The 27,648-nt window shown below is 50.6% G+C and overlaps 1 protein-coding gene across 2 annotated transcripts in view; it reads right to left on the reverse strand.

The window, feature by feature from the left end:
• Positions 1–27,648, reverse strand: part of SORL1 (sortilin related receptor 1) — a 134,918-nt gene that overhangs the window by 36,265 nt on the left and 71,005 nt on the right. For both annotated transcript variants that reach the window (XR_012234008.1, XM_073584849.1), the window contains exons 14-23: positions 26,073–26,259; positions 25,663–25,791; positions 24,805–24,890; positions 24,071–24,243; positions 23,851–23,982; positions 23,312–23,403; positions 22,727–22,973; positions 22,330–22,468; positions 22,050–22,220; positions 20,887–21,000 (exon numbers count right to left, since the gene is read on the reverse strand). Coding sequence is in view for 1 of the 2 variants with exons in the window: in XM_073584849.1 (XP_073440950.1) it covers positions 20,887–21,000; positions 22,050–22,220; positions 22,330–22,468; positions 22,727–22,973; positions 23,312–23,403; positions 23,851–23,982; positions 24,071–24,243; positions 24,805–24,890; positions 25,663–25,791; positions 26,073–26,259 (1,470 nt within the window). In the remaining variant the exon portion in view is untranslated. The remainder of the gene's footprint in view (positions 1–20,886; positions 21,001–22,049; positions 22,221–22,329; positions 22,469–22,726; positions 22,974–23,311; positions 23,404–23,850; positions 23,983–24,070; positions 24,244–24,804; positions 24,891–25,662; positions 25,792–26,072; positions 26,260–27,648) is intronic.

Here is a 27,648-nt window from a genome sequence, read left to right on the forward strand (position 1 = left end):
GCCATTACTGGGGGAGGTGACTGTAGGACAGGTGCCCACAATCAGTCACACCCTGCTGAGAGCATCTGTCTAGTGAGCTCCAGGACTTCCAGGAGGAGGCCTAGAGTCTGCCTCTCTTCTCCCCAGGGAGAGGCAGGCTTCCTGGGAGCCAGGCATGGCTTCCCAGACTTCTGTTCCCCGATCTGTGCCGGCGGGGGACAGAGAGCAACAGCAACCGGCCCAGGAGGGCGTGAGGCGATCTGGTCGGATGAGAAAGACCGTACCCACCTACTCCAACCCCAAGACGGCTCATCGTCCGCCCAGAGAGAGACAGGGGCACCCCAGGCCCCAGGAAAAAGAGCCGTGCAACATCATGGGGGGAGATGACCTCCAGCGAGTCCACGAGCTCCATCTCCTCTCCAGTGGTCGCCATGTTGCGAGAGTACGAGGACGCCGGTAAAGCACTGACTGGGCTAAAGGAGCAGCTGCGGGAGGCAAAGATCCTGAACACCCGTGCCTCTAACAAGGAAAGACACGCGACCTCCAAGAGGTTTAAAGCCCTCAGAGATGAGGTGGTCCGGTTAGTGCTCCTCCGGGAGGGGATTGAGAAAAGCGCAGGTCCCTTCCTGGAGAGGTTTAAGAACCAGCGGCGGTTCTCAGAAATGAAGGGGTTAAATACCTCAGGAGAACTGTCAGCCGGCGTCCTAAGTGAGGAGGAGGACGTAGTCGTGGCTGGAATCCCACATGCTGGAACAAGCCGGGAGAAAGAGTCGCAGAGCCAACAAGGAAGCGGCCTCCCGACACGGCAGAGGACTCCGACAACCCAGGCTTGAGTCAGCGGAGAAAGAGGAGGAGTGCGGTCTTTTGAGGGAGATCAGAGAGCTGGAGTCTCCTGTGGACCTGACCAGATTTTCCTTTGGTGAGGACGAGCCAGCGAAGGACACAAAGAAAAAGAGGAAGAAGACGGAGGAGACTGCACGGGAGGTGGTGAGTTACAAATATGTACCAATGTCTGATGATCCACCTACCACCTCCTGTGTAAACCCCACCAAACCTAAAGGCACAGGCTCTGCAGTGGGTCCGGGGCATAGGCAAGGTGGGAAGAGGAGGAGGACGTCCGGCAATGCTGCCGTCTGTACGGGGAACAGTGCAGGGTGTGAGGCTGTGGAGGTACTCACGGTGCCGGACATAGGGGACCCCGTGGAGTTTCCCTCCCTGCCTCCTGCGGCTAAGCCGGTTATCACCGTGCTTAGCCGGGAGCGGGGGGGGAGCGGGGGCGGCCGACGCTGGGGCTATGGGGGCAGGGCTGAGGAGCATGGTGCGGCGAAAGGGGGGTGCACTGTTGTGACAGGGGCGCAGTGCGCCTCAACAGAGGAGAAGAGGCGCGTGGCTGGGTCAAGGGAGTCACGTGTCAGGAATGTTCCTGCAGAAAAGCAGCAAGGGAAAACTAAAACTGGCAAGAATACTGGGCGCACTGCGGAGACAGGGAGGCAGTGTGCCCCGGCGGCAAAAAAAAGACACTAAATCCACAAAGTCTGTGGCTACAGGGCAGGCGGCTGACAAACATTCTGCCAAGGACATTAAGGAGCACAGTGATCAAAAAGCACAGCACAAAGTCAGCACTGAACTAATTAAAGCGGGTGTGGTGCTGCACCCCTCCCCCGGCCCGGTAGGTGTGAGTGCAGAGACTGCAGACACAAGGGAGGAAGTAATGGATGTGACTGTGGATGGTGCAGAGGACAGTCGTAATGGGGTGAATGATGGGAGTAGTACTGGAGTGAATTATGGGAGTTGTGGAGCCGCAAATGATGGGAGCAGTGGTGGAGAGAATGGTGGGAGTAGTGGTGGAGTGAATGATGGAAGTTATGGTGCCGCAAATGATGGGAGTATTGGTGGAGTGAATGGTGGGAGTAGTGGTGGAGTGAATGAGGAGAGCAGCACTGGTGTTAGTGGAGAAGTGGGTAGTGGTCCCACTGCCCCCCCAGTGGTGCCGAGGGCTTCAGCCCCTAGCTATTCAGGAGCTGTCACTGCTGGGGGTAGTAGAGCGCCCTTGTTTGGTGGCCCTGGGGACGGTGATTTGCAGCAGCGCTTCCTGGATGCCCTGAAGGGGAGAGTTCCATCACTGTAGATGGGAGGGATGTTGATCTGTCATTCTGGATAGAGAGACACGGTCTTTCCGCCTTCTGAGATAGAGGGGCAGAGACTGTCTGGTCTCTGCCGACAACGGGGCAGAGGAGTAACAGTAGGAACGTGGCACGTCTCCAGTGGGTAAGCAAAGATGCCTGTCCTGATCGGTCTAAGGTTGCTGAGCTCCTGCTGGGGATGGGCTTCGCGGCATATGACATCTTTGCCTTGATCCATCCCTATGGGACCTTCTACTTCGATGTCAGCTTCGTGAGACCGGAGGGCCTTGAGCTTTTTTGGTCTCGCCATGAGCTGGCTCGGGGTCGCCCCGAATGGCAGGGTTTCATTCCTGTCACAATATCCCACCAGAACTCGGTCAGGAAGGTGACCGTTTTGACCAATATCGAGTCACTTTCCTGTATGGACATCTCCACCTGGATTGGTCAATATGGCGACATCGTCGGCATTCAGGAGAAGACCCGTGACGACCATGGTATCTGGTCAGGGGCCTGGACCTTCATGGTGAAATTGAAGGTTTCAGGAAACACTGTTACCCATATACCTTCCTCAACATTTTTGGGGAGGGACAGGATCCTGATTTTCTACCAGGGGCAGCCTAAGGTCTGTCACAGGTGCGGCAGCCCCACACACTTTAGTGCGCAGTGTACCACCCAGAAATGTGCACTGTGTGGGGACCTTGGCCATCTCGCTGCTACCTGTGGCAGGATTAGGTGTAACTTTTGTGGTCATCCATTCAGTCATTGTCCGCGTTCCCTTGCCAATGCGGTCCTGAAAGTGGCGAGTGTGGGACAGGCAAAAGCCGGGACTAATCTTGCCGGTGAAGGGACCAGTAGGGGTAGAGGAGGCAGGGAACCAGTGAGGAGCAAGCTGCCGCCATCCAACATCAGGCGGCAGGAGCAGCGCCATGGGAACAGGGGGCAGGGAGTAATGACTCTAAACCCTGACCTGGGTACTTCACTTGCAGCTGAGGATCCTAAAGACAGCGAATTGAGTGAGTAAGTCAGGAGACTTGAAAGGGAGGCGCAGGCGGACGCCATGTCTTCCCAGGAACCTTCATCCGGTGAGTCTGGATGAGGGAGAGGGGGAATGGTCACAACAAAGGAATAAGGGTAAGAGGAAAACAAACAAGGGTAGGAGTGGGTCCGGGTCACAAGCCTCTACCCTGGAGTGCGACCCCTCTGATCCTCTAGCCCTGATCCAGGTGCCATTGGAAGGTCCAGCCACCCCCCCTCTGGTGGATGTCTCCAACCGGTTCCAGGCTCTCCAGGACTCCCCTCCAGAGGGGGAGGACGGGAACCCGGAGCTGGAGGTTGCGGACAAGGTTGTTGGGGCTCAGGAGGTCGCTGAGTCTACTTCTCAGGGCGCAAATAAAGGGCCCTCTGGGGGGGGGGGGGGGGACTACCTCAGGACCACCAGACAAGGGCCAGATTGTATGTAAGGAGTGAATGGTTGAGTCTGTGTGTCTTAAGCGCACTAAAAGCTCGTCATTGTCAGAGGAAGAGGGTGAAGCTGTGGGGGTTGGGAAGAATAGCTTAGTTACTCACCGAAAACGGTGTTTCTCGGAACCCATGACAGCACCACGGAGAGAAGGGATTCGCCCTTCAGGGACAGGAACCTACAGAAAAACGGCGGTACCTCTCCGCCTTCAGTTGGTTACAGAGCATCAGAGGGTCTCCAGGTTAGTTAGACAACAGAAATATATACACAATATTATAATACTGCTTACTTATCAAAGCACCGTGCCTAAACGGAAACACTCTACTAACAGTAAAACGTGCTCACCATACTCGTGAAGGGGAGGGGAATAAGCGGGTGCTGTCATGGGTTCCGAGAAACACCGTTATCGGTGAGTAACTAAGCTATTCTCTCTCACCCATGACAGCACCACGGAGAGAATTTCAGAGATTGGTAGCTTAGGGAGGGACCACCGCCTGAAGGACCCTTCTCCCGAAGGTCAGGTCAGATGTAGAGGCTAGATCTAATCTATAGTGCCTAAAAAAGGTCGAAGGTGATGACCAGGTGGCCGCCTTACAGATTTGTTCTATTGATACCTCAGATCTTTCAGCCCATGAGGTCGCCATTGCCCTTGTGGAATGAGCTCTCAGCCCTTCTGGGATGGTATTCCCGCTGGATGAATATGCCAGGGCAATCGCATCCCTTATCCACCTTGCCAGGGTACTCTTGGATGCTTTGAGCCCCTTCCGAGGACCCTGGAAACATACAAAGAGAGAGCCTTCCTTCCTACACTTTTTGGTGGCCTCTAAGTACTGTACTAGGCACCTTTTAACATCTAAAGTGTGGAACTTTTCTTCCCCCTTATTTTTTGGATTTGGGCAGAAGGAAGGACTACCTCCTGGGACCTGTGAAAATGTGATGACACTTTAGGTAAATAGGCTGGGTCAGGTTTTAAGATGACTCTATCCTCTAGAATTTTTGTAAAAGGAGGCCCAGCTGACAAGGCTTGAATATCGCTCACTCTTCGGGCTGATGTTAGTGCCACCAGAAGCACAGTTTTAAGAGATAGGATTTTTAGGGGTGCCGAGTGAATTGGTTCAAACGGAGGGCCTGTCAGTGTTGAAAGTACAAGATTCAGGTCCCATGATGGTAATCTTTGACTGGCTATTGGCCTAGATCTGGTTGCGGCTTTAATAAACCGTGCTACCCAGGGGTCACCTGCCACATCATGGTTATAGAGGGCGCCTAATGCCGCTATTTGTACTTTTAATGTGTTGACCGCCAGACCCTGTTCTAGGCCCTCTTGTAGAAATTCTAGGATCTTATCAATCTGAACCCCAACCTGAACCTTTGCTCTAGAGGTGGATAGAAATTTTTTCCATGTTCTGCCATAAGCTCTCATTGTAACCGGTTTCCTACTCTTTTGTAGTGTAGTTATCAGGTTTTCTGAAAAACCCCTGTCCCTCATCAGTGCCCTTTCAAATTCCATGCTGTTAAATGGAGGTTCGGTGCCTGAGGATGTAGCACTGGGCCCTGCGATAGCAGGTCCGGGAGATCCGGTAGGACCCATGGGTCGGTTACTGAGAGGATTCTTAGCCAGGAAAACCAGGTTCTTTTGGGCCAGAAGGGGGCTATCAGTATCATTCTCGCCCTGTCCTCCCTGACTTTCTTTAGGACTGCTGGAATGAGCATGATTGGGGGAAAGGCATATGTTAGATTCTGTGTCCATGGGAGCATAAATGCGTCCAGAGTTAGAGGACTCCCCCTGGGATCTAGGGAGCAGAAGGCGTCTACTTTTTTGTTTTTGAAGTCGGCGAACAGATCTACGTCTGGGGTCCCCCACAATTTTACAATCTGCCGAAAAATGGACTGCTTTAGTACCCATTCCCCCTGTCGTAATTGGGTGCGGCTCAGAAAGTCTGCCCTTTGATTCTCTGTACCGCGGATGTGTAGGGCTGTCAGAGATAACAGTTTTGCCTCCGCTAGTTTGAGGATTTTGGCGGATGTGTCCATTAGGGCTCAGGACCTGGTTCCCCCCTGGTGATTTATATAGGCCACTATGACCAGATTGTCCGAAAGGATACGGACATGGTGGTTCTGGAGTAGGGGTAGGAAGTGTGTTAGGGCATAGCCTACTGCTAGAAGCTCCTTTTGATTTGAGGAGGCTCTTAGTTCTTGATTTCCCCATACGCTCTGAGTCACCTCGTTGTTCATGTGCGCTCCCCATCCTGTGGGACTGGCATCTGTTGTCACTATGTGTGTTATCTTTGGTGCCCAGGGGATCCCTTTGGACAGGTTCTCCTGGTTTCCCCACCAAGCTAGGGAATGAATAGTGCTTGAATTTAGGGTAATGCGACCCTCTAGGTGTCCCCCTATTACTGCCTGGTTGGCCAATACATCCCACTAGAGAATTCTCGTGTGTAATTGAGCCCATTGAACTGCTGGTAGGCAGGCAGATAGTGAACCCAACAGTGACATGGCCTTCCTTAGTGTCATGGAGGGATTTTGGATTGCTCTTGCTGTAATTTGAGCGATCTTCTCCTTTTTGTGGTTTGGGAGGCGACACTCCTGAATGTTTGAGTCTAGTGTTAGGCCCAAGAATTCTTGTACCCTGCTGGGCTCCAATCTTGATTTTTTTAGATTTAGAAGCCAGCCCAGGTCTTGTAGAGTGTTCATCACCCTGTCTCTCTGTTCCCTGCATTTTTGAGCCGAGCTGCCCGCTATTAGGAAATCGTCTAGATACGGGATTATTATTATATCTTGTTCCCTTATATGAGCCATCATTTCCGCTACTATTTTGGTGAATACTCGCGGGGCTATCGATATTCCGAACGGCAGGGCTCTGTACTGAAATTCTTTCACCTTGCCTTTTATTGAGACGGCTAACCTCAGATACTTCCTGGAGTCTTTGTGGATAGGGACGTGATAATAAGCGTCGCTGAGGTCCAACACCGTCATGTAGCAGTTTGGGAACAGGACTTTGGTGGTAGATTTGATCGACTCCATTTTGAAGCTCTGGTTCTTGACGTATTTGTTTAGCTTTCTCAGATTTATAATTGTACGAAAGGTGCAGTCTGGTTTGGTCACTAGAAAAAGGGGGGAGTAGAACCCTCTGACCATATACTGCAGGGGGACCTCCTGGAGGACTCCTTTTTTTACTAGGCCTAGAACCTCGCTTTATAGCGCTTCCTGTTCTTGCATGCTGGATCTCAGCGGCGTTGTTACATATTTTTGAGGCAGAAGAGAGAAAAAGTCTATCCTTAGGCCCTCCTGGATTAGGTTTATTATCCATGGGTTTGTTGAAATTCTCCTCCAGGCTGGAAGGAAAAAGGATAACCTTCCCCCCACCCTTGGCGTACTGTCACTTGGAGGGCTTTTTGTCCCGGGGAGAGTTTTAAAGAAGAAGCCTCTATCTCTTCTTTTATCATCCCACTTTTGTTCCCTTGGTGGTCTTCTCTGAAAAAATCTCCTATTCCGAAAGGGTCTTTTAAATGCCGCTGGCCCTAAATTTGGGAATCCTTTTTTCTTGTCCCCTGCTTTCTGGAGGATGTCATCTAACGTTTCCCCAAAAAGGAATTTTCCTTCACAGGGGATGGAGCATAATTTCATTTTGGTCTGTAGGTCCCCTGGCCAACTTTTAAGCCATAGTGTCCTTCGGGCCGCGTTTGAAAGTGCTGCTGTTTTGGACGATAGTCTGACTGAATCGGCCGATGAGTCTGCTAGGAATGCAGCCGCTCCCCTTATTACTGGGATAGAATCTAAAATTTTATCTCTAGGTGTCCCTTCCCTCAGCTGTTTCTCAAGTTGGTCCACCCATACCATTAGGGCTCTTGAGGTACATGTCGCCGCTATCGCTGGCCTGAGGTTACCGCCTGCAGACTCCCAAGCCCCCTTTAGAAAGGTATCCGCCTTCTTATCTAGGGGGTCCCTGAGGGTGCCCATGTCCTCAAAGGGAAGGGCGAATTTCTTTGAGGCTTTAGCAACTGCTACATCGAGTTTCGGGGCTCTATCCCAAGACGTGGATGCCTCCTCCTCAAAGGGATATTTCCTTTTAAGGGAAGGGACCGTAGTATTTTTCCTATCTGGCTTATCCCATTCCCTTTTGATTAGACCCTTGACGATTTCGTTTAGTGGAAATACTCTCCGTTTTTTCTGGCCTAGCCCCCCGAACATTATGTCCTGGACTGTCTTATCCGGCCTCGGGTCCAATACCCCCATGGTAGACCTTACAGCTTTCACCAGTTTGTCTACCTCTTCTAGGGGAAAACAAAGGCGCCCTCCTGTTTCCTCGTCTGAGGAGTCGGATTCTGAGGATTTAGACGAGATTTCCCCTGATGTGGAAGAATCTGACTGGGAGGTTTCTACCGTGTCTTTTTTCCTCGTTTTATCCTTATGTTTAAGGGATTCGAGGGCACTCTGGACCTCTGATTTAATTGCGGCCCTTAGGTCAGATGCGAAATCCGGAGTCTCCTGACAAACAATTTCTTTTGTACAGGACTCGCATAGTTTTTTCTCCCATGATACCGGTAGGGGTATAGTGCAAGTGGGACATTCCCTGTTCTTTTTAGCCTTCTTCTTTCCCTAATAAGGGAGAGGGATTGCATTACAAGGGTGACATTCACGAAGATCACTTACCCCAAAAAAAGGCGCGCAGCTGCAGGTACCGGTTCGGGAGACGGAGTCAGGTCCTGTATAGGCTGATCTCCTGGTGGCGTTTTGCTCCTCGCTGCTGACGTGCTACGCCGCGTGGAGTGACTGCTGGAACGGCACTCTGTGTTTCGTTCCTTTTGTCGGTGGTGGTGTTGGTGGTGCTGCTGCTGCTGTTTCAGCTGCTGCCTCTGCTCCTGTTGCTGGTCGCTATCCTCCATTATTAGGATCGCTTCCAGCCAGGAGTTACTACGCCTCACCTTTTTTAAACTTAGCGCCGCGTGACGCTACTTCCGGGGCAGCGGCCATCTTGGTACTCTCCGTACCATGGCGCTGCCCACACTCCACCGGGTCCCGCTGAGCCCCAATCTCCTTTCCGGAGCGGCGACTCCGGCGTCTCTCCCCCCCCGCTCACCCGGCAGCCCGCATCGGCCCCGGCGGTGGCGGCTTCGGGCACACCTGCCGCGACAGGGGCCTCCCCGCTGCCGATAGCCGGACAGGCCGGCCCCAGACTCCTGGATGCACAGGTACCATCCTGTGGGTCCCTCCGTCAGGGACAGGAACCCAACTGAAGGCGGAGGAGAGGTACCGCCCTTTTTCTGTAGGTTCCTGTCCCTGAAGGGCGGATCTCCCCTCTCTCCGTGGTGCTGTCATGGGTGAGAGAGAAAAAGGCCATCTAATTCAATCAATCATGATGGCAGCACCCACCCCGTTGACGCTGGCAACCATTAATGTTGCCAGCATAAGGTCAGAAGCGGCAGTGTACATGGCCTTTCATTTTCTCGGCCAACTTGATGCCGACATTTTGTTTTTGCAGGAGACCGGGTTGACTGACCTATCAACCATGCATAAAGCAAGGCAGGAGTGGAGGCATGGGCCCTCCTACTGGTCTCTTGCGGCCGAGCCGTATAGCGGAGTGGCGGTCCTTTTTAAGACCGCAGCGGTTGAATGCAGATGATTAATCAAATTAGAAATGGGGAGATGCTTGATCCTAGATGTCTCTATGGGGGGACAGGAGCTTCGGCTCACTAACATCTACAGTCCCCAATCCAAGTGGGACCGCAGATGTCTCTTCATGAAGATCAAACCTTTCTTATTTTCGAGTCGGCAGGTGGTCTTTGGAGGGGATTTCAACAACGTCACGAGACCCTGTGATAGAGGAGGTTCCGGGGACCGGCTGGCTTACGATTGCGTCGCGCTAAACAGGATAGTAAGTGAGGCACGCCTGGTGGATGTCCACATCTGGCACAACACAGGCAGCACGGGATTCACCTTTTTTTAGAGGTAGTCAGTGCAGGCCTAGGATAGATAGGTTTTATTTGAAGGAGGAGGCCATCTCCTCGCCGTTGTCGGTTGTGGAGTTCTCCGATCACTGTTTGATTATGTTTTCTCTGAACGTTACAGAAACTCCTAGGATGGGAAGAGGTTATTGGAAGCTGAATTCGTCACTCCTTGAGGAAGAAGCTGTAAGACGGTCCTTTGAGTATTTTCTTCAGAGCCAGGTGCCGCTGCTGGGCCTAAGTAACACTAAGTCAGAGTGGTGGGAGATGTTCAAACATCGGGTGGCGACATTCTTCCGGCAACTCTCGAACCTCAGAAGCCTGAACAGGGATCGCCTGAATCAGAGCCTGAGGAGGAGACTCGAGCATCTTGTCTCGACTGGAGGTAGCCGGGAGGAGATCTCCGGTGTGAAGCCCTTGCTGAAGAGGTGTCAGTACGATAGGCACGCATCTTTGGTTTTTGAGAGGGACTACGGGAAGTACTACTCGCCCGACTCTTACAGAACCTGCAAGATGTCAGTGAATAGTAAGATAGTGATGGGTGTTATGATGAGTCACCGAAGGAGGTAAAAACAAAATACCCGCTAAGTCCAGATAAACCAGAGAGGTTGGCAGCTATCGGATTGCAGACCCCTGAACCTATCCACAACAACTAGCAGTAGCCGTGGGGGGTTCCTACGGTGCCCTAGACCCCTCGATCACAGCCGGAGAACTATATAGCCTAAAGACAGAAAGGGGAAAAACTAAACTGCCCCAGAGCAGACCCCAAAGCAATAGGCAGCCCCCAACATATAATGACGGTGAAGCAAGATGAAAACTCTAACACAGATAGAAAGATAGGTTGAGCAAATGATGGGGCCCAAGCTAACTACATAGGACAGGATAGGAAAGCTGCTGTCTGCCATCCGCAAAAACCCTATCAAAATGAGCCAACCGACTGATAGGAAAAACAGGCCCTGAAGTCGCTAGGCTTCAAAAGACTATATCAGCACTCAGGTATATTCTGAAGACAGAGCAAAATATCAACAGATCAGAGACAAAAATGGAGTTCAGCTCACCCCCGGCCGGGGATGGCAGAACTCCCAAAAAACAAGGCAAAACAAAAACAAAACTGAAGAGTACAAAGAAGAGCAGAAAAACTTAGCTTTGAGATGCAGGAATCAGACTGGGCTCCAAGAATCCAGCAGGAAAATCACCAGCCAGGAAGAAGGGAGTCGGCAGCCTTATATCCAGTCCTCAATTCCAGCCACCCAGTCATCATCTAGCTGCCCAGGTGTTTGGTAATCAGCCTCACTACCTTCCTTCACCGGAGGAGGGAGTTCATCAGACCTCAATGGTGAAGGGAAAAATGAACTCACAACAGATGGGGCTGATAGACAGTACAGGATCCCTGAAGAGGTCCAGATGAGGTATCTTGGAGGTCGTCAGTTTATACTACGCACACCTCTTGGGAAGGAGGGAACTGGATCGTGACAGGATGTCGGTTTTCCTGGCTGAATCTGTTCCTGAGCCAGGGGCTGACCTCTCGCTGGACGTTTTGGCAGAAGCGATCAAAGAGGAAGTGAGACTGGCGATCGATGGGCTCAGGTCCAAAAAAAATCACCAGGTCAGGACGGCTTAACATCCGAGTTCATTAGGACCTTTAGGGACTCCTTGGTCCCCCTCTTGACTCAGGTGTCTCTCCTCGGGCACTCTGCCGAGATCATTAAGGAGGTCAGCTTTGATCATTGTCAAAGGGTAAGGATCCGTCACGCATTGAGAATTGGCGTCCCATAGCACTTCTCAATGTGGACAGGAAGGTTTTGGCTAAGATACTTTTCAACAGGCTGGTGAAGTTTGCACCGCGGCTGCTTTCGGAGGCTCAGAACTGTTGCGTTCCTGGCCGTAGCACTTTCAGTGCTGTTCTAGGTGTCCGAGAGGCCATGGAGCAAGTCAGGGCGGGCCTTTGGAAGGGTTTCCTGCTGACCCTGGATCAGGCAAAGGCTTTTGATCGGGTCGACCATGAGTACTTCTGGTCCACTCTTTTGAGGTACGGTCTGCCTGGGGGGTTTGTGGACTGGCTTAAGACCTTGTATGCTGGGGCTGAGACTTTCCCTCTGGTAAACGGGTGGATTGGACAACCTTTCGAGGTAGGATCTGGTGTCCGTCAGGGCTGCCCTCTGCTTTACGCATTTGTGATCGATCCCTTCCTCAGAAGGGATCAATTGTGGACCGTTGGCGGGGGTGAGGATGGGCGGGGTGGCGCCAGAGGCTATCCTGAGGGTAGTGGCCTACGAGGACGATGTCACCATTTTTGTTTCTTCGCGAGAGGAGGCAATGGTGGTGATGTCAGAAGTGGAGAGCTACTCGGAGGCTTCCGGGTCCAAGGTCAACCAGGACAAGTGTGAGTCTCTGGCTGGGAGGCGGGGATCCCGGGTTTGATCTTCCGGACACCCTCCCCGAACCCCAAGAACACGCCAAAGTCCTAGGCATCGAATTTGACCAGGGTGATTACCCCACGAAAAACTGGGAAGGCAGAATCAAAGGTGTTGCTCAAAGAGTGGACCAACGGAAGGGTTGGTCTTTGACCCTGAGGGAAAGGGTTGGCCTGTGCAAAGCTTTCGTCCTCCCCTTGCTAATCTACCTGGGCAACGTCTGTGTCTTGCCAGAGCCTCTCTGGACTCGGGTCTACAGTCTGTTCTTTCAGATGTTATGGGGGAATAGACTGAACCTAGTCAAGCGGGAGGTCACTTACCGCACGAGGAGACTAGGGGGGTTGAATATGGTGAACCCTGTGGTGTTCCTAGTGAACACCTTTTTGAAAGTCAATGTTGCAAACCTCTGGAAAGAGAGGGCTCCTCCGTGGGTATTCTCCTGCAAGGGATGGTTTCAGCCTTTCTTCCAGGAATGGGAGACAGGGGGAAGATTGAGGGATTTTCGCACACCGCACGGGCATCTCCCGGCTTATGTTACCTCGGTTCTGAAAATGATGCACCGGTGGGATCTGGGAGGTGAGGTCCCTTCCGAGGAAACTACTCGACATGCGGATCTTGCTTTCGCATTTTCAGAGTCCATTGGTCCTCAAGGACTGCCCAAGTCGGGATCTAGAGGTTGGGTTGAGTGTGTTAAATTCTAATAGGATCCCCAAGAAGTACTGGGACTTGACTTGGCGCTGCTTCCAAGGTAAGTTGTGAGGGACAATCTGAATTACAGGAGCTCCGAGGATAGGAATTGCCCCCGTGAGGCTTGTGCTAACATGCTGGAAAGCATGGAGCACTTCTTGCTTCATTGTCCTTTTATTACAGAGGTGTACAACAGGGTGGAAGCTTCCATTGGTGGACCGCGGCTGGCTACTCTGTCCTATGCAGAGTGGGCTTATGGAGCGTTCGGAGACCTTGGGAGAAGGGACCGAGTCACTTTATTTATAGTCAGCGCAGTGGTCAGGTACTTCACGTGGAATGCACGAGTTTTAGTTTCGACGCAGAGTAAAATCCTCCGTGTAGACGAAGTTTATAGCAGCATCCTAGGTGCCCTGGTGAAGGTACGTTCTCTGGAGTACGAAAGACTGGGTGCCCGGAGGGCGGCCTATCTCTGGAGGGGTTTCTCCTTCGGGGTGCCTTAGTCCGTTAGTACTCCTATATCCTGGTGGTGGGCTGATGTATTTGCACCCTAGATTTTTGTTTTGAATATCTGTCTCGTGAATAGAAGGTTTGCAGGCATCGAACTTGAGCCTTAGGTGGTGAGTATGTAGGTTATGTTCTGTAACGTTGGTTTATGCATATATTGTATAAAGTGTAATGTATGTATTGTATATATTGTGTAATATTGTATAATAGAAGGTTTTAGTTAGGTTGGGTGGGGGGATTGGGGGTTTCAACAGTGGTGTTAAGAGACTGATCTGGCCTGGCCCAGGCCTAGCCTGGGGAAAAACTTTGGGGCCTGATCCTAGCTCGGAGAATTCCTGAACTTTGTGGCCAGAGCTGGATCAGGGGTGATAGGATAAGTTAGAGTAGGAGTGTTTATATAAGTAAAAAAAAAAAAAAAAAAATGGAAAAAAATAACATAATAAATTTTGTTAATTTTTTCATATTATGTCTGTAATTAGGTTTGTCGTAAGTGTGAATGTGGAGGTGTAAGGGGGAGACTGTGAGGTAAGGCGGTGGGACCAGTGGGCATTTGTTGTGTTTTGGTGTCTTGTAATATTCGGGTTGGTGTCATATGTTTATATTGTATATAGTGTATATAATCTCTATATATATTGTGGTGTAGTTACCACTGTGTCGGCTAGGGGGCGCTGTGTGGGTGTCCCAGGACGGGTGTACAGGCACATTCAGTGTGGTAACAGGAGCAGGGTCCTAAATGACCATTGTGGGTCTCAAGGTGGGTGGCCTTGGGATGCAGGCTCCAGGGTGTATTGATCAGCAGAGGTACTGCTGATCTTTCTGTTACACTGTGTCAGGGAAGCCTGTGTGTCTATACAACCTTTGGTGATGTCATAGCCATGTGATCCCCTTTGGGTGTGGTTACAGGGCTATGTAATTGAGGTGTTTGGCACATGTGAGAGAGTGGAGGGAGTCTGTCTGAGTGTGGACAGACTTCCATGTGTCCAGGGGGGACACTACAGAGAGTGTATATGGGGAGGACTACATCTCCCAGCATGTGCTGAGACTCTCAGTCCGAGTCTGAAGCCACGGACATTTCTGTTCCTTTGCCTGAAGTGAAGGTTACATTTCAGTGTTATGCTGTCTATGGTTTATGGAGTAATAAACCTGGTGAAATTTTAAAGGAACGTGCCTCATGTTTGTCTCCCGCTGCACCTGAGCGAGTCACATCCCTACAATTGGTGGAGAATGCGGGCAGCGACTCCCAGAAGCACGTGTGGCAGCGCTGGCGATTCTGAGCCAGGAGAGCAGATGATCTGACAACCGTGAGTAATACTGACCGAGGTCAGAGAAAGTGACTGTATTAATATTTGTGGGATACCTCTGGAGGAGAAGAGGCGTCCAGGAACCTGTGTGGCCGACACAGGTAACAGACAGGAGTCTGTGTTGCACTGACCAGGGTCAGTGAGAGACTGTGTTCCTGGAGGGGTCAGTGAGCAAGGTCCTGGAGGGTCAGTGTTGGGAGGTTCTGGGAGACGAATCGGATCCCTGGAACACGTGCTATGACCTTGGACCTGATGAGGCGTGTGTTGGGCAGTCTCAGGCGGAGACGGATGTCCTGAAGAGCACCCGCTGAGCCCCTGGACCTGGTGAGGCTGGTGTGTTGGGAGACCCTGGGAGGAGGGTCGGCTCCCTGAATAGCACCCGGTGTGCCCTGTGTGGTGGACGGTCTCAGGCGGAGACGGTACGTCCTGAGTGGCACACGAACAGGACATGTGAGAGACTGTGCATGTGTTTTTTTTTTTTCTTTTCCTCTGCAAAACCTGAAGGTGCTTGCTGTGGCTCAGTGGGGTCACGAAGGTCTCGCAGCACAAGGACCTGGTGTTTTCTTTAAGGGATCTGCCCTGGGAGCATTGGTAGCAGACGCTGTCTGTCTACGCCATCCTGCTGCAGCTTTATGGCATGTGACTAAGCGGATACAGTAGTTGTGGCTTTACACAACTTTTAAGGGTGAGTACCCTGTATTATTGCTGCATAACCCATTATACCTGCACTGGTAAGGCCCTATGGGCGCACTTTTGTGGCTTCTTTATCTTTGAGGGTGACAAGCGGCTTCCAGTAACCCGGCGGGGTTACGAAGGTGACAAGCGGCTTCCGGTGGATCGGCGGGTCCACGAAGATGGCGCAGCAGGAGCTGCAGTGACACCAGCCGCTGTGTGTGTGTGTGAACAGCAGCCGGAGGTGCTGGTGATCAGTGACAGCAGGAGCTGTGGTGGTGCCAGCAAAGACTTGTGTGGTATCGTGAGAGACAAACTGTACTGTGTGAACTGTGGCATAAGAAGTTCTGCAGAACGGACATGGGGAAATCCCAAAAGGGGGCGGTGACCCAAAAGGGAGTGGTAACCAAAAAAGGGGTGGAGTCCCAAAAGGGGGCGGTGACCCAAATTAGAGTGGTAACCCAAAAAGGGGTGGAGTCACAAAAGGGGGCGGTGACCCAAATTAGAGTGGTAACCCAAAAAGGGGTGGAGTCACAAAAGGGGGAGGTGACCCAAATTGGAGTGGTAACCCAAAAAGGGGTGGAAACCCAAAAGGGGGCGGTGACCCAAATTGGAGTGGTAACCCAAAAAGGGGTGGAGTCCCAAAAGGGGGCGGTGACCCAAATTGGAGTGGTAACCCAAAAAGGGGTGGAGTCCCAAAAGGGGGCGGTGACCCAGATTGGAGTGGCAACCCAAAGTGGGGTGGTGGTCCAGAAAGTGGCCAAGTGTGAAGTGACAGCACTGGGTGACTCAGTAGGTATGTCTGGAGTACCACAGTGTATGTGCAGGTCTTTTTCAGAATGTGGAATATCCTTTCCAGGTAGTAATGATGGGCCACAGATGTGTACAGTGATGCTGCACCGGGAAGGAGCCTTTGGTCGGCTGGACTCAGAGAGTCAGGTGACTCTGACAGGAACGCCTCTCGTTTTCTCTCTGACCGAGAAAAACGTCAGGGTTCGCTGTAAACACGGGGTCACGGTGAACTACGCAGTAGACACAGTAGTGTTTGAGGGGACCAAAGGTGGTGAGTGCCAAGGTAGAGGGATACCACGGGACTTAGTCTATGCCTGGGAGAGGGGCCGGGACTTTCTTTTGTTTGATGACATTTGGTCGGATGATGGAGATGCTTCGACTATGGGGCCAGCGGACACTGAGACAGTGACGGCTCCTGACATGGACAGGTCAGAGGTAGAACTGACCAGAGGAAGAAGTACATCTGCCCAACTGACGGACCTGACGTCTCGTGATAAGACAGATGGTGGGCTGGGAGATGAGACTACTGGACTAGACACATTGGTGCTGGACGGTAACTGGAGGGTTCACTCGACTGGTGTGACTGACCCAGTGGTACCCTTTGATGATATAATTAAAGAGGTAGTGGTGAGACACGTGCTGGCCAAAAGAGAACAAGATCATGAGATACAGCTGATAAAGGAGACTGTAACAGAACATGTCGAACGGGAAAGAGTCCTAAGGCAAGCAGCTGAGCACAGAGTGGATGAGCTGGAGAAGGAAGTCTCTGAGCTCAGAGGTCACCTGTCAGCGTGTAAAACCATGAACAAGACCCTGTTGGAAGATATGGAGGTGCTCAGAGAGGCCCAAGAGAAGCATCAACAGGAGATTCTCAGGAGAGAGGATGAGCGTCGCTACCTGGCAGAGGAGAAAGATAAAGTTCTGCAAGAACTCAGTGGAGTAGTAAAAGGTCTTCTGCAGGAGAAGTGGAGGGGCGAAGACGTACAGCGGCCTTGCCCGACTGATAGCAAGGCAGAACTGCCAAAGCCCATCTTGGAAAAGGGTCCTGAAGACTGTAAATCTCAGGAAGATGGTGAGCCAAGAGCTGCACAAGACAGTCACCCGGTCTTGGCAGATACCTTGAGGGAAGTGTCCGTGGGGAACCCAGAGCCATCTGTCCAGGATGAGAGCAAGTCCATGACCTTCAAGTGCGTGATGGAGGTACCCAAAGACGTGCGAGAAGCGTGTGCCAGCGAAGGTGTGCATGAGACCTTTAAAAAGGCAGTAAAGGCCTATAGTGTGAGCTGGGCACCAGAAACAGACCAGTTGGTGATACTGGCAGAAACGGAAGACACAGAGAGAAGGGTGGCTGTCCTGAAGGAGATGCACCTACAATGTCTCCGCACGAAACAGATGCTCGTGGAGCGTAATAGGAAAGCCGCTCGACGTCTGGAGCTTGCAAGGGAAGCACAAAGTCGGCTGGGATTTGTGGAAGACATAATTCCGGTACCCAGAAATCTGGTGGGGAAAGTCGTTGGCAGACTTGGAAAGGTGATGCAGGAGATGGTGAATCGATCCTGTGTGAAGAGAGTGAGGATCCCACCTGCTGGTGAAATCCAAGTCGTTATTGAAGATGACATGGTTCCGGTCATTGTGGTTGGTTCGGTGGAAAGCATTGGGAAGCTTCGCATGCTCCTGGAATATCGGGTAGCGTACCTGAAGGAGATTGAGCAGCTAAGACAGGATCGACTGCAGATGAATGAGCAGATAGAGAACGTCAGGTGGCGTCCACCTCCAACCCAAGGTGTAAGGACCCGAAGGGATCCTCCAAGGAATGAAAGGACAGGTAGTCGAAGGCAAGAACGTCGAGAGTCCGCAAGTGGCCGTTCTAATCGTAGTAACATAGGCACGAGACCCGGTGGTGGACATAGTGACAGAGGGTCAGACTCAGACCAGCCAGTTGGCCCAGCTGGACGTGGGACTCATGACAGTGTGAACTGGGAGAGCCGGCCGGTGAGAGAAAGGTCGGGTGACGGAGCGCACTGCAAACAGGTGGAGACTAAAGTGTGTCTGATCACACTGACGGACGTTGACGGGAAGGCCAAAGCCCAAGGCCGAGATACTGACCGCTGGGGGCGGGGGAGGCCTAACGTGAATATGAGGCAGTTTGACTACCGAAACAGACGGAGATGGTCCTCTCGACTTGTAGGGCAAGGTGACATGGGTGCCAGGTCTCAAGATACCTGGGTGATGTCATGTGTTCAACCCCACAAGTTTGAACAGAGGGGGGAGGTATGTGGTGTAGTTACCACTGTGTCGGCTAGGGGGCGCTGTGTGGGTGTCCCAGGACGGGTGTACAGGCACATTCAGTGTGGTAACAGGAGCAGGGTCCTAAATGACCATTGTGGGTCTCAAGGTGGGTGGCCTTGGGATGCAGGCTCCAGGGTGTATTGATCAGCAGAGGTACTGCTGATCTTTCTGTTACACTGTGTCAGGGAAGCCTGTGTGTCTATACAACCTTTGGTGATGTCATAGCCATGTGATCCCCTTTGGGTGTGGTTACAGGGCTATGTAATTGAGGTGTTTGGCACATGTGAGAGAGTGGAGGGAGTCTGTCTGAGTGTGGACAGACTCCATGTGTCCAGGGGGGACACTACAGAGAGTGTATATGGGGAGGACTACATCTCCCAGCATGTGCTGAGACTCTCAGTCCGAGTCTGAAGCCACGGACATTTCTGTTCCTTTGCCTGAAGTGAAGGTTACATTTCAGTGTTATGCTGTCTATGGTTTATGGAGTAATAAACCTGGTGAAATTTTAAAGGAACGTGCCTCATGTTTGTCTCCCGCTGCACCTGAGCGAGTCACATCCCTACAATATATACACATATACACACACACATATATATATATATATATATATATATATATATACACATATACATATACACACACGTCTTATAGTGTCTGTCTGTAACCGAAGTCGCATGCTGCAACCAATCAGCGACAGGCGCAGGCCTTAATCTGTAAAAAAGAGAATTAAAATAAAAAAAAGTTATTCTCACCTTCCAACGGCCTGCTGTCTTCTTTCCGCTGATGACGTCACTCTCGCGAGAGCAAGAAAGAAGACCGACGTCATCAGCGGTCTAAGCCGCAAAGCATTACTGGGAACGCGAGGCCGGGCGTGTGGAAAGAAGACAGGAGGCCGTCGGAAGGTGAGAATTTGCTGATTGGTCACGGACAGAGGGCCGCGACGCTGATTGGTCGCGGACAGAGGGCCGCGACGCTGATTGGTCGCGGCTACACGGAAAGGGGGGTGAGGGGACCATGCATACCAGGAAAGGGGGGTGAGGGGACCATGCATTCCAGGATTGGGGGGTGAGGGGACCATGCATACCAGGATTGGGGGGTGAGGGGACCATGCATACCAGGATTGGGGGGTGAGGGGACCATGCATTCCAGGATTGGGGGGTGAGGGGACAATGCATACCAGGATTGGGGGGTGAGGGGACCATGCATACCAGGATTGGGGGGTGAGGGGACCATGCATACCCCAAAAGGGGGGTAAGAGGACCATGCATACCAGGAAAGGGGGGTGAAGATACCATGCATACCAGAATTGGGGGGTGAGGGGACCATGTATACCAGGATTGGGGGGTGAGGGGACCATGCATACCAGGACTGGGGGGTGAGGGGACCATGCATACCCCAAAAGGAGGGTAAGAGGACCATGCATACCAGGATTGGGGGTTGAGGGGACCATGCATACCAGGATTGGGGGTTGAGGGGACCATGCATATCAGGAAAGGGGAGTGAGGGGACCATGCATACCAGGATAGGAGGGTGAGGGGACAATGCATACCAGGATAGGAGGGTGAGGATACCATGCATACCAGGATTGGGGGGTGAGGGGACCATACATACCAGGAAAGGGGGGAGACGGTGAGCTTACATACCAGGATTGGGGTGTGAGAGGACCATGCACAGCAGCAAAGGGGGGTGAGGGGACCATGCATACCAAGAAATGGGGGTTAGGGGATCATGCATAACAGGATAGGGGGGTGAGGGGACCATGCATACCAGGATTGGGGGGTGAGAGGACCATGCATACTAGGATTGGGGGGTGAGGGGACCATGCATACCCCAAAAGGGGGGTAAGAGGACCATGCATACCAGGAAAGAGAGGTGAGAGGACCATGCATACCAGGATTGGGGGGGTGAGAGGACCATGCATTCCAGGATTGGGGGGTCAGGGGACCATGCATACCAGGATAGGGGGTTGAGGGGTAGCATGCATATCAGGATTGGGGGTGAGAGAACCATACATATCAGGATTGGGGGGTGCATTATTGCATTATTATTAAATCTTTAAAAATAAACTGTATATTCTAGAATACCCGATGCGTTACAATCGGGCCACCATCTAATATTGTCTATAGGATGGTGAATGTAGTTTGGGGCTGTAATATAATAGTATGAATGAAGCTGGGCCGGGGGTTTTACATGATTTTATATTTATTTATTATTTTAGGGGTACATGTGTAATTATGATAATTTTGTTTTTGTCTTTTTTCCCCTTCTAGTTTTATTTCCTTGTTTCTTTAATTTTATTTCCATTTTCCGTTTTGTAGGTCGAGAATTTTACTTATTGTTTCCATTTCTGGTTTATTTCTTTTTGTTTTGTGTCTGATTTTGTCGTCTTGTTTTCTGATTGGAGTTTTGTTCTTATGTTTTGTTCTGTTGTGTTTTATTTTGTAATGTCGTGAAGGATTTTATAATAATAAAAAAAGACCTACAATCTATTATTCCCTGTTATCAGCCATTACTGGGGAGGCGACTGTAGGACAGGAGACTACAATCTATTACTCCCTGTTATCAGCCATTACTGGGGAGGCGACTGTAGGACAGGAGACTACAATCTATTACTCCCTGTTATCAGCCATTACTGGGGAGGCGACTGTAGGACAGGAGACTACAATCTATTACTCCCTGTTATCAGCCACTTCAGGATGGCAGGCTGCTGTGCGGACTCACGGCAGTCTCTCTCGTCGCTCATGTCCCCGCAGTCATTGTCGTTGTCACATTGCCATATGCTGTTGATGCAGTTCCCATTGGAGCAGCGATACTGACTGGGCAAACAGGAGATCTCTGCAGAGAACACAAGAAACAAATAGATGAAGGATTCCTGTAAGGAGACAGCACAGCGGTGATGCTGTAGTGATGGTGGGTCACACCGATAGGATTATCTACACTCCTGAACATTGTAATTACCAGAAATGGTGGAATGACGGAGATCACAGGACGGAGACGTCACTGATCTGCAAATGATGAAAAACGAAAACAAAATAATCTAACCATTTGGATTTCTCTATTCTGGAGTCTGAGCGCCTGAAATGAAGACTAGAGGGGTCCGATTACCGTACATTATGCCCCCCACAACTGTCAGAGGCATCTGTACAACACTGGGCTACAAGCTGGTCATCCAGCTACAGGTGTCCACTGCTCTCAAAGACTATCTGCCCCAGAGTGAGACAACAATGGAGGCTGAAGAAGAGGTCCATCCTCCTCAGCGCTTTTGTCTTGGATTAAATAAAAACTGGAGATTGGTCTGGACACCAGGCGGCCTGATCCAGGAGGAGGCCTTCATCAGAAAACATGGCACCGGTCATCCGGTTCTACGCAGGAATATATGGTGCATAATTGAATTACCCCAGGTAGCCTGACCCGACTCAGACTTCACACTGGAGACATCCACGAGGTTGTGCTCTTTCCATTTTTCACCTTTTATAGATCAGAGATGTCTCCGTCCTGTGATTGCCATCATTCCACGACTTTTCCTTCTTGCTACCGTTGTTTCAGCATTCAGGAGCATAATGTGATGGACAGACAGCTCTACATGCTGTAGAATACGGCTCCGTGCAGAGTGCAGACCTCGGCTTATCACCGATGGAGGAAAAGGAGCAACAAGTAGGGGGGAGGGGCATAAGAAGGTAGAACTGAAAGTAGGACGATCCGAGACTGTAAAGAGGGGCCCAGACGTCAGAAGCGAGGGGCCCAGACGTCAGGAGCGAGGGGCCCAGACGTCAGGAGCGAGGGGCCCAGACGTCAGGAGCGAGGGGCCCAGACGAAGAGGCCAGGAGGAAGCGGCCCCGAGGTTAGATGACGATTTGCTATCCTCGCTCAGCCCCAGCGCTCACCTTGCTTGGCGCAGGTCTTGTTCTTCAGCTGATAACCATGAGGACACTCGCACTGTGCCTCCCCAGCAGAGGAAGTCTCCTTCACCCCCTCTGGACAGCGGCAAACTCGGCTGTTGTTGGCCTTGGGCAGACACAGGAGGCGGCAAGAGTTCGACGTACAAGAATTCACTCCTGTGTGGGAAACCATCAGCAGGTATGTTAAAAAGCACAGATAGGACACTGACACAAACAATGTATTTTACAAAGATCAGTGACCGAGGTCTGGGTTATGTTACATTACCCGTCCATTTGCCCTTATAGAAAATCTTCATGTCCATCACTCCTGACAATCGACCAATCAGAACTTCCGCCTGGGCACCGTTGTACTTTGAGGCCCTGAAGATGCTGAGCTGAGACCAGTCATCCCAGTAGACTTGATTCTGTCAGTGGGAATAGCAGTGGTATTAAAGTATGTGGGGCTCGTGCATAGGGGGGTACGACTAGCGCATAGAGGGCACTGCCAGCATATAGGGGGCACTGCCAGTGTATAGTGGGTACTTCCAGCGTATAAGGGGCATTACTAGCGTACAGGGGGTAATACTTGTGCATATAGGATAGTATGAGGGTATATGGAGCAGTGTTAGTGTACACGGGGCGATTCCGCTGTTAGCCGTCGGTGCAAGTGAGGAGCCGCTTACCTTGAACACGGCTATTGCATACGGATGGGGTAGGTTGTCCAGGACCACCTGCCGCTGTTGCCCACTGAAGTTGATCCTCTCGATCCGGTCCATATAAGCCTCGGTCCAGTAGATCCAGTTCTCATCCACAGAGATGCCATTGGGCCACTTAATGCCATCGGAGACCAGGTGCGTCACCCCCGAACCGTCCATCTCGCTCTTATAGATCCCATGCCGCTCATCTCCCCAGTCTGTCCAGAACATGAACCTGCAGACAGAAACACGAGGGTCCTGCTATATAAGGGGCATGCGGGAGCAGGTACGGCTGCCCAGGTGACCGGAGTGACACTACCGTCAAGGCCACTTTCATCAAGACTTCCTACAGCCAAAGAGATGAAAGTAAACAATTCAGCCACTCACAGGGACCCTATAACCATCATGCGAGAACGTGGTCGTCACTGTGTACAGGCAGTAAATACACTCCGAGGATGTGGCAGAGATTGCCATGGAGGATCCCACCTCCAACCGCTGGTGCCGGCCAAAAAAAGGAGAGAACTACGTGGGTGAGCAATCGTCAGCACGGAAAGCAGCCGACTGTAGACTCACCCATCCTTAGGCACTAAAGCGAGAGCACGGGGGCGCTCCAGGACCGAGGAGTTGAGAATAGTCAGACGTAAGTCTCCATCAGGGTTAGCAACCTGCAAGAACAAAAAGTGCACAATCCTAAGTATCTCCTGACTCAGCAAGTGTGAACAGACATCTAAAGCCGAGCACCTGTGATACAGAGAGGCAGAGCCATAGGATGGTAATGATGTGAGAGTCCTGCTCTATAGCTGCAGAATAGGGAGCACAGCTCTGGAGTATAATACAGGATGTAACTGAGGATCAGTAATGTATGTACACAGTGACTGCACCAGCAGAATAGTGAGTGCAGCTCTGGGGTATAATACAGGATGTAACTGAGGATCCGTAATATAAAGTATATACACAGTGACTACAACCAGCAGAATAGTGAGTGCAGCTCTGGAGTATAATACAGGATGTAACTCAGGATCAGTAGTGTAATGTATGTACACAGTGACAGCACCAGCAGAATAGTGAGCGCAGCTCTGGAGTATATATAGGATTGTGATATCATCTCATACCTCAATTTTTTTAATTCCAGCATCGACCCAATAAAGCAGCTGGCTAAGAGGGTCAAATGCTAAGGACTCCACAGTCTCCAGGCCACTTTTCACGAGGACTTCTTGCCCAGTGCTGCCATTCAGACAGAGTCGCTGTGAGAAAGTAAACACTTAGTAGCGTCCTGGCTGTTGCTATGCGCTGGTATCACACATACTGGCGCAGCTCTAGGGTTGGCGTTACCTGTATGATGTCCAGGGTGACGTCGGCCCAATATAAACAATTACTTTCATAGTCGAAGTCCAAAGCTACAGCCCCCCGCAGACCCTTCAGTGGCAGCTCCTCGCTGACCCCAGAGGACAGGTCATGTCGGTAGATGGCATTCCTCATGGCGTACAAAACAAACTCATTCTCCTCTTTAGGATGAAGCACAGAAGGGACATGAGAGACCCTCATCAGATGTGACGACAGAAACAATGTTCTCCGGGGTCTCCCATATACAAGGCAAATTAAAGGGGCAGTACATACAGTTATCGGAGCCTTATTTCATTTCAAGGAAATGTAACATTCTGAAACTTTCGAATATTCTTTGCATTTAAATTCTTTAACAATTTTAGGATTTCTATTTGCTGCTGAGACTATACGGCAAAGACTTTTCACAACTGAGGTTTTGTTACATGGTTTGTTACAGTCAGTGCTGGAAACTATATCCGTGCACAGTCCATGATGTGGACTGGACACATTTGTAACAAACCCTGAGCTGTAAGAAGTATGAAACCTATGTAGGCACTGAATGTGAGCGATGTTTCTATTCGCTGACACCAGAAATGTTAAAAATTATAAGAAAATGAAATATAAAATATGTTAGAAAGTTGTAGAACGTTTGGTTACACAGTGATTGGGTGTAATGTGCAGTCGCGTTCTGGGGGGGGAACTTGTGACAAGCCTAATGGAGAGTAAATCTGGATGTCAATTACCTCCCACGGGACACGGGACGTCCTCTCCGTCCAGCCGAGCCGCCACGTCTCCTCCAGAACACGTGTCTCCAGAAATCCTGCGGTAACTAAACCGAGGAGCTGACTGTCAAGACGTGTAGTAATATAAGGCAATATCTCTGATACCAAGCACAAATCCCAAAATATAAACCCAGTAGTCACACAGGTGTGAACTGTGACATCTGTCACTGAACCAACCGTCATAAGAGCTCGGTCCGCACAGATCACGAGACCCGGAGGACGGACGCAAACGTAACACTGTGCAAGGACAGGATGGCTTGTCAGCCTGTATGTGGCAGCAAGCAGAGATCTTTAAAAAAAAAAAATGTATTTTTATATATATAGATGCCTAATTTAAAGTAGAGCGGACAGGACTTAATCACAAATATGTATTCCGTGCATTATCTTAAAAGATCTGTCGCATTTTTGGGTTGTGTGGACATGAAATCTACGGCTCATCACAGCGAGTCTGTTGCTACATCTACTTTTCTCAGCCCTGACACTTTTTTTTGTAAAAAAAAACTGAATAAAATATGAGAAAATACAGATATGACGGGCTGGTGATTAAAAGGAACAAAAAGTTGTAATTTTTTAATTTTTTTTTTTTTGCAAATTGCGCCACATTATGTAAATTTTCAAGCCAAAAAATGGACGTCGTAAGCAAAAAATTTTAAGAACAAAAGAATTACTTTAGTGCCATTAAGTAAAAAGAGAAAATCAGTAAAAGTAGAAAAAATGTAATGAAATTGTAATGCCTGGGCTTTAAGGCCTGAAATAGATATGATACAGAGGGGTGTGCACAGCGTCAGCCAAGCCCAATACCCCATGAGATGCGCTCACCCTCGGGTTCTCTTGTACGTGGTTCCCACTGGACACGGCGAGGGGATGAGGTAGAGGCTTCCTGCAAACTCGGGGTCAGGAACACAAACTTCAGAGCGGAGATCTTGATTCAGCTTAAAGCCGTAATCACTGGCAAGATAAAGGACACCAGCTAAGGGAGATGTCGGAGAGTTACAACCGCCTGCAGCACAGGAGAAATCATCCAGAGCAACGGGCTGACTCTCAGCGCATGCTGGGGGATGTAGTTTGGCAGCAGTTGAAGTCACAGTTTTGGAGATAAGTGATCTAACAGGTTACTTAAAATGGCAGCAATTGCTGACTGTCTCCGCTATCCAGCGAACACGTCGCCCACCAATTACTCCCCGCAACAATCTAACAGCGGTGGTAAATCCCTACAGAACGCTCCCTACCACTCAAAGTCTTGTCTAGTACATGAGCAGTTGGAGGTTGTAATCGGCCGGTCGAAGTCTTCGCCGTTGAAGCAGGTGGCGTGCGGGGTTCGCCTCTTGAAAACGGTTTTGCTTCCCAGCAGACACTCGCTGCCTCGTTCATCGGACGGAGACCAGAGCTTATAGTCATTGTCAGTACAGGGGACGCCTGGAAAACGAAGAGAGAGGCAGTGAAGACGTGGCCCAGCTGTGGTGCCGGACTATCGGACATTCCACATCAGATGTGTCCAGGACACACACCGGCTCCGACCCGCAGCTGGAGGCTCCTGACAACTATGGAGAAGTCCTGGTAACAGCGCTGTAACAGAAGTATGGCAGCCCCGGACCAAACGATGGCAGCCCCGGACCAAGCGATGGCAGCCCCGCGATGGCAGCCCCGGACCAAGCGATGGCAGCAGAGGACAATGGTGACATCACCATCATCCTCATTGCCGGACTGTCAGGACTGTGCTGTTAATCTGGTTGAGAACTATTTTTGAGACACTGCCGCACGTCAGTCATACTGCACTCCATTTTTTTGCATGAGACCCATCAGTAATTATAATAAACCCTGATCCTGAAGATTTCTCTATGCACCAAATACATTTATCCTTAAAAAGTATTTCTAGTGTATACATAAATTTAGCCAAAAGTAGGGAATGGGTTCAATTAAATAAAAACCCTTACACTCACTCTTTCAATACTCCGCTGCTCTGCCCGTCTCCCCTCGATCACACGCCATACATCATTCACGTGTCCTCCAAAGCCAATTACTGGCTGAGACCGGTCATGTAACTGACAGAGAGATTGGCAGGGAGCACAAGAATGGCGGTGCCGGAGCAGCAGGAGAGCGAAAAGGCAAATGTAAACTCCTATTTTATTTATTTTTAACCCTTTACCTGCTCTCGGCTGCCTTTTTATAAAGCTCCATTAAATTGAAATAAATATAACCTGCAGCGTCCGGGCCACATTTGCACAGGAGTGGCCACAGTCTAGAAGGACGGCGTGGCATCAATCCAATCTAGGAAACAGTTGCAAAGAAAAAAAAAAAAAAGTGTATACTGCAAAAGCCTTATAACAGAAGCTTTGTGCTGTGGTACTAACAACCTCATGGTCTTATAGGAGGGGCAGTTATTGCCCTCAATAGCCCAAGAACAAGAATAGAGAGGTGGGGAAGATTGCAGAAAAAAAAAGACAAAAATCAAAGCGCAATGAATTCAAGATGCAGGGAATGGTCCAATCAACTCGGAACATTCTGTTTGATGGTTGAAAAAAGTGATGAGATTTTTCCAGCCCCCGACTGGCACATTAGCGACCACTAAATGAGTTATTCCCAACATTAGAAGTCCAGACCTATCCACAGGATAGGGGATACATTTCTGATCGTTGTGGGTGGGACTTCAATAATCCCAAAATCGGGACCCTGAAATGTCCATTAGAATGGAGTGGTGGCCACGGATGCGCACAGCTTTCTTTCTCTAGCATCGCCACAGACAACAAATAAATGATCTCATACAGCTTTACGTGACCAGCACTCCATTCCAACGGGGCAACTTTA

This window comes from Dendrobates tinctorius, unplaced genomic scaffold, assembly GCF_039654945.1.
Source record: "Dendrobates tinctorius isolate UK_male_01 unplaced genomic scaffold, ASM3965494v1 ptg000086l, whole genome shotgun sequence".
NCBI classification, from domain to species: domain Eukaryota; kingdom Metazoa; phylum Chordata; class Amphibia; order Anura; family Dendrobatidae; genus Dendrobates; species Dendrobates tinctorius.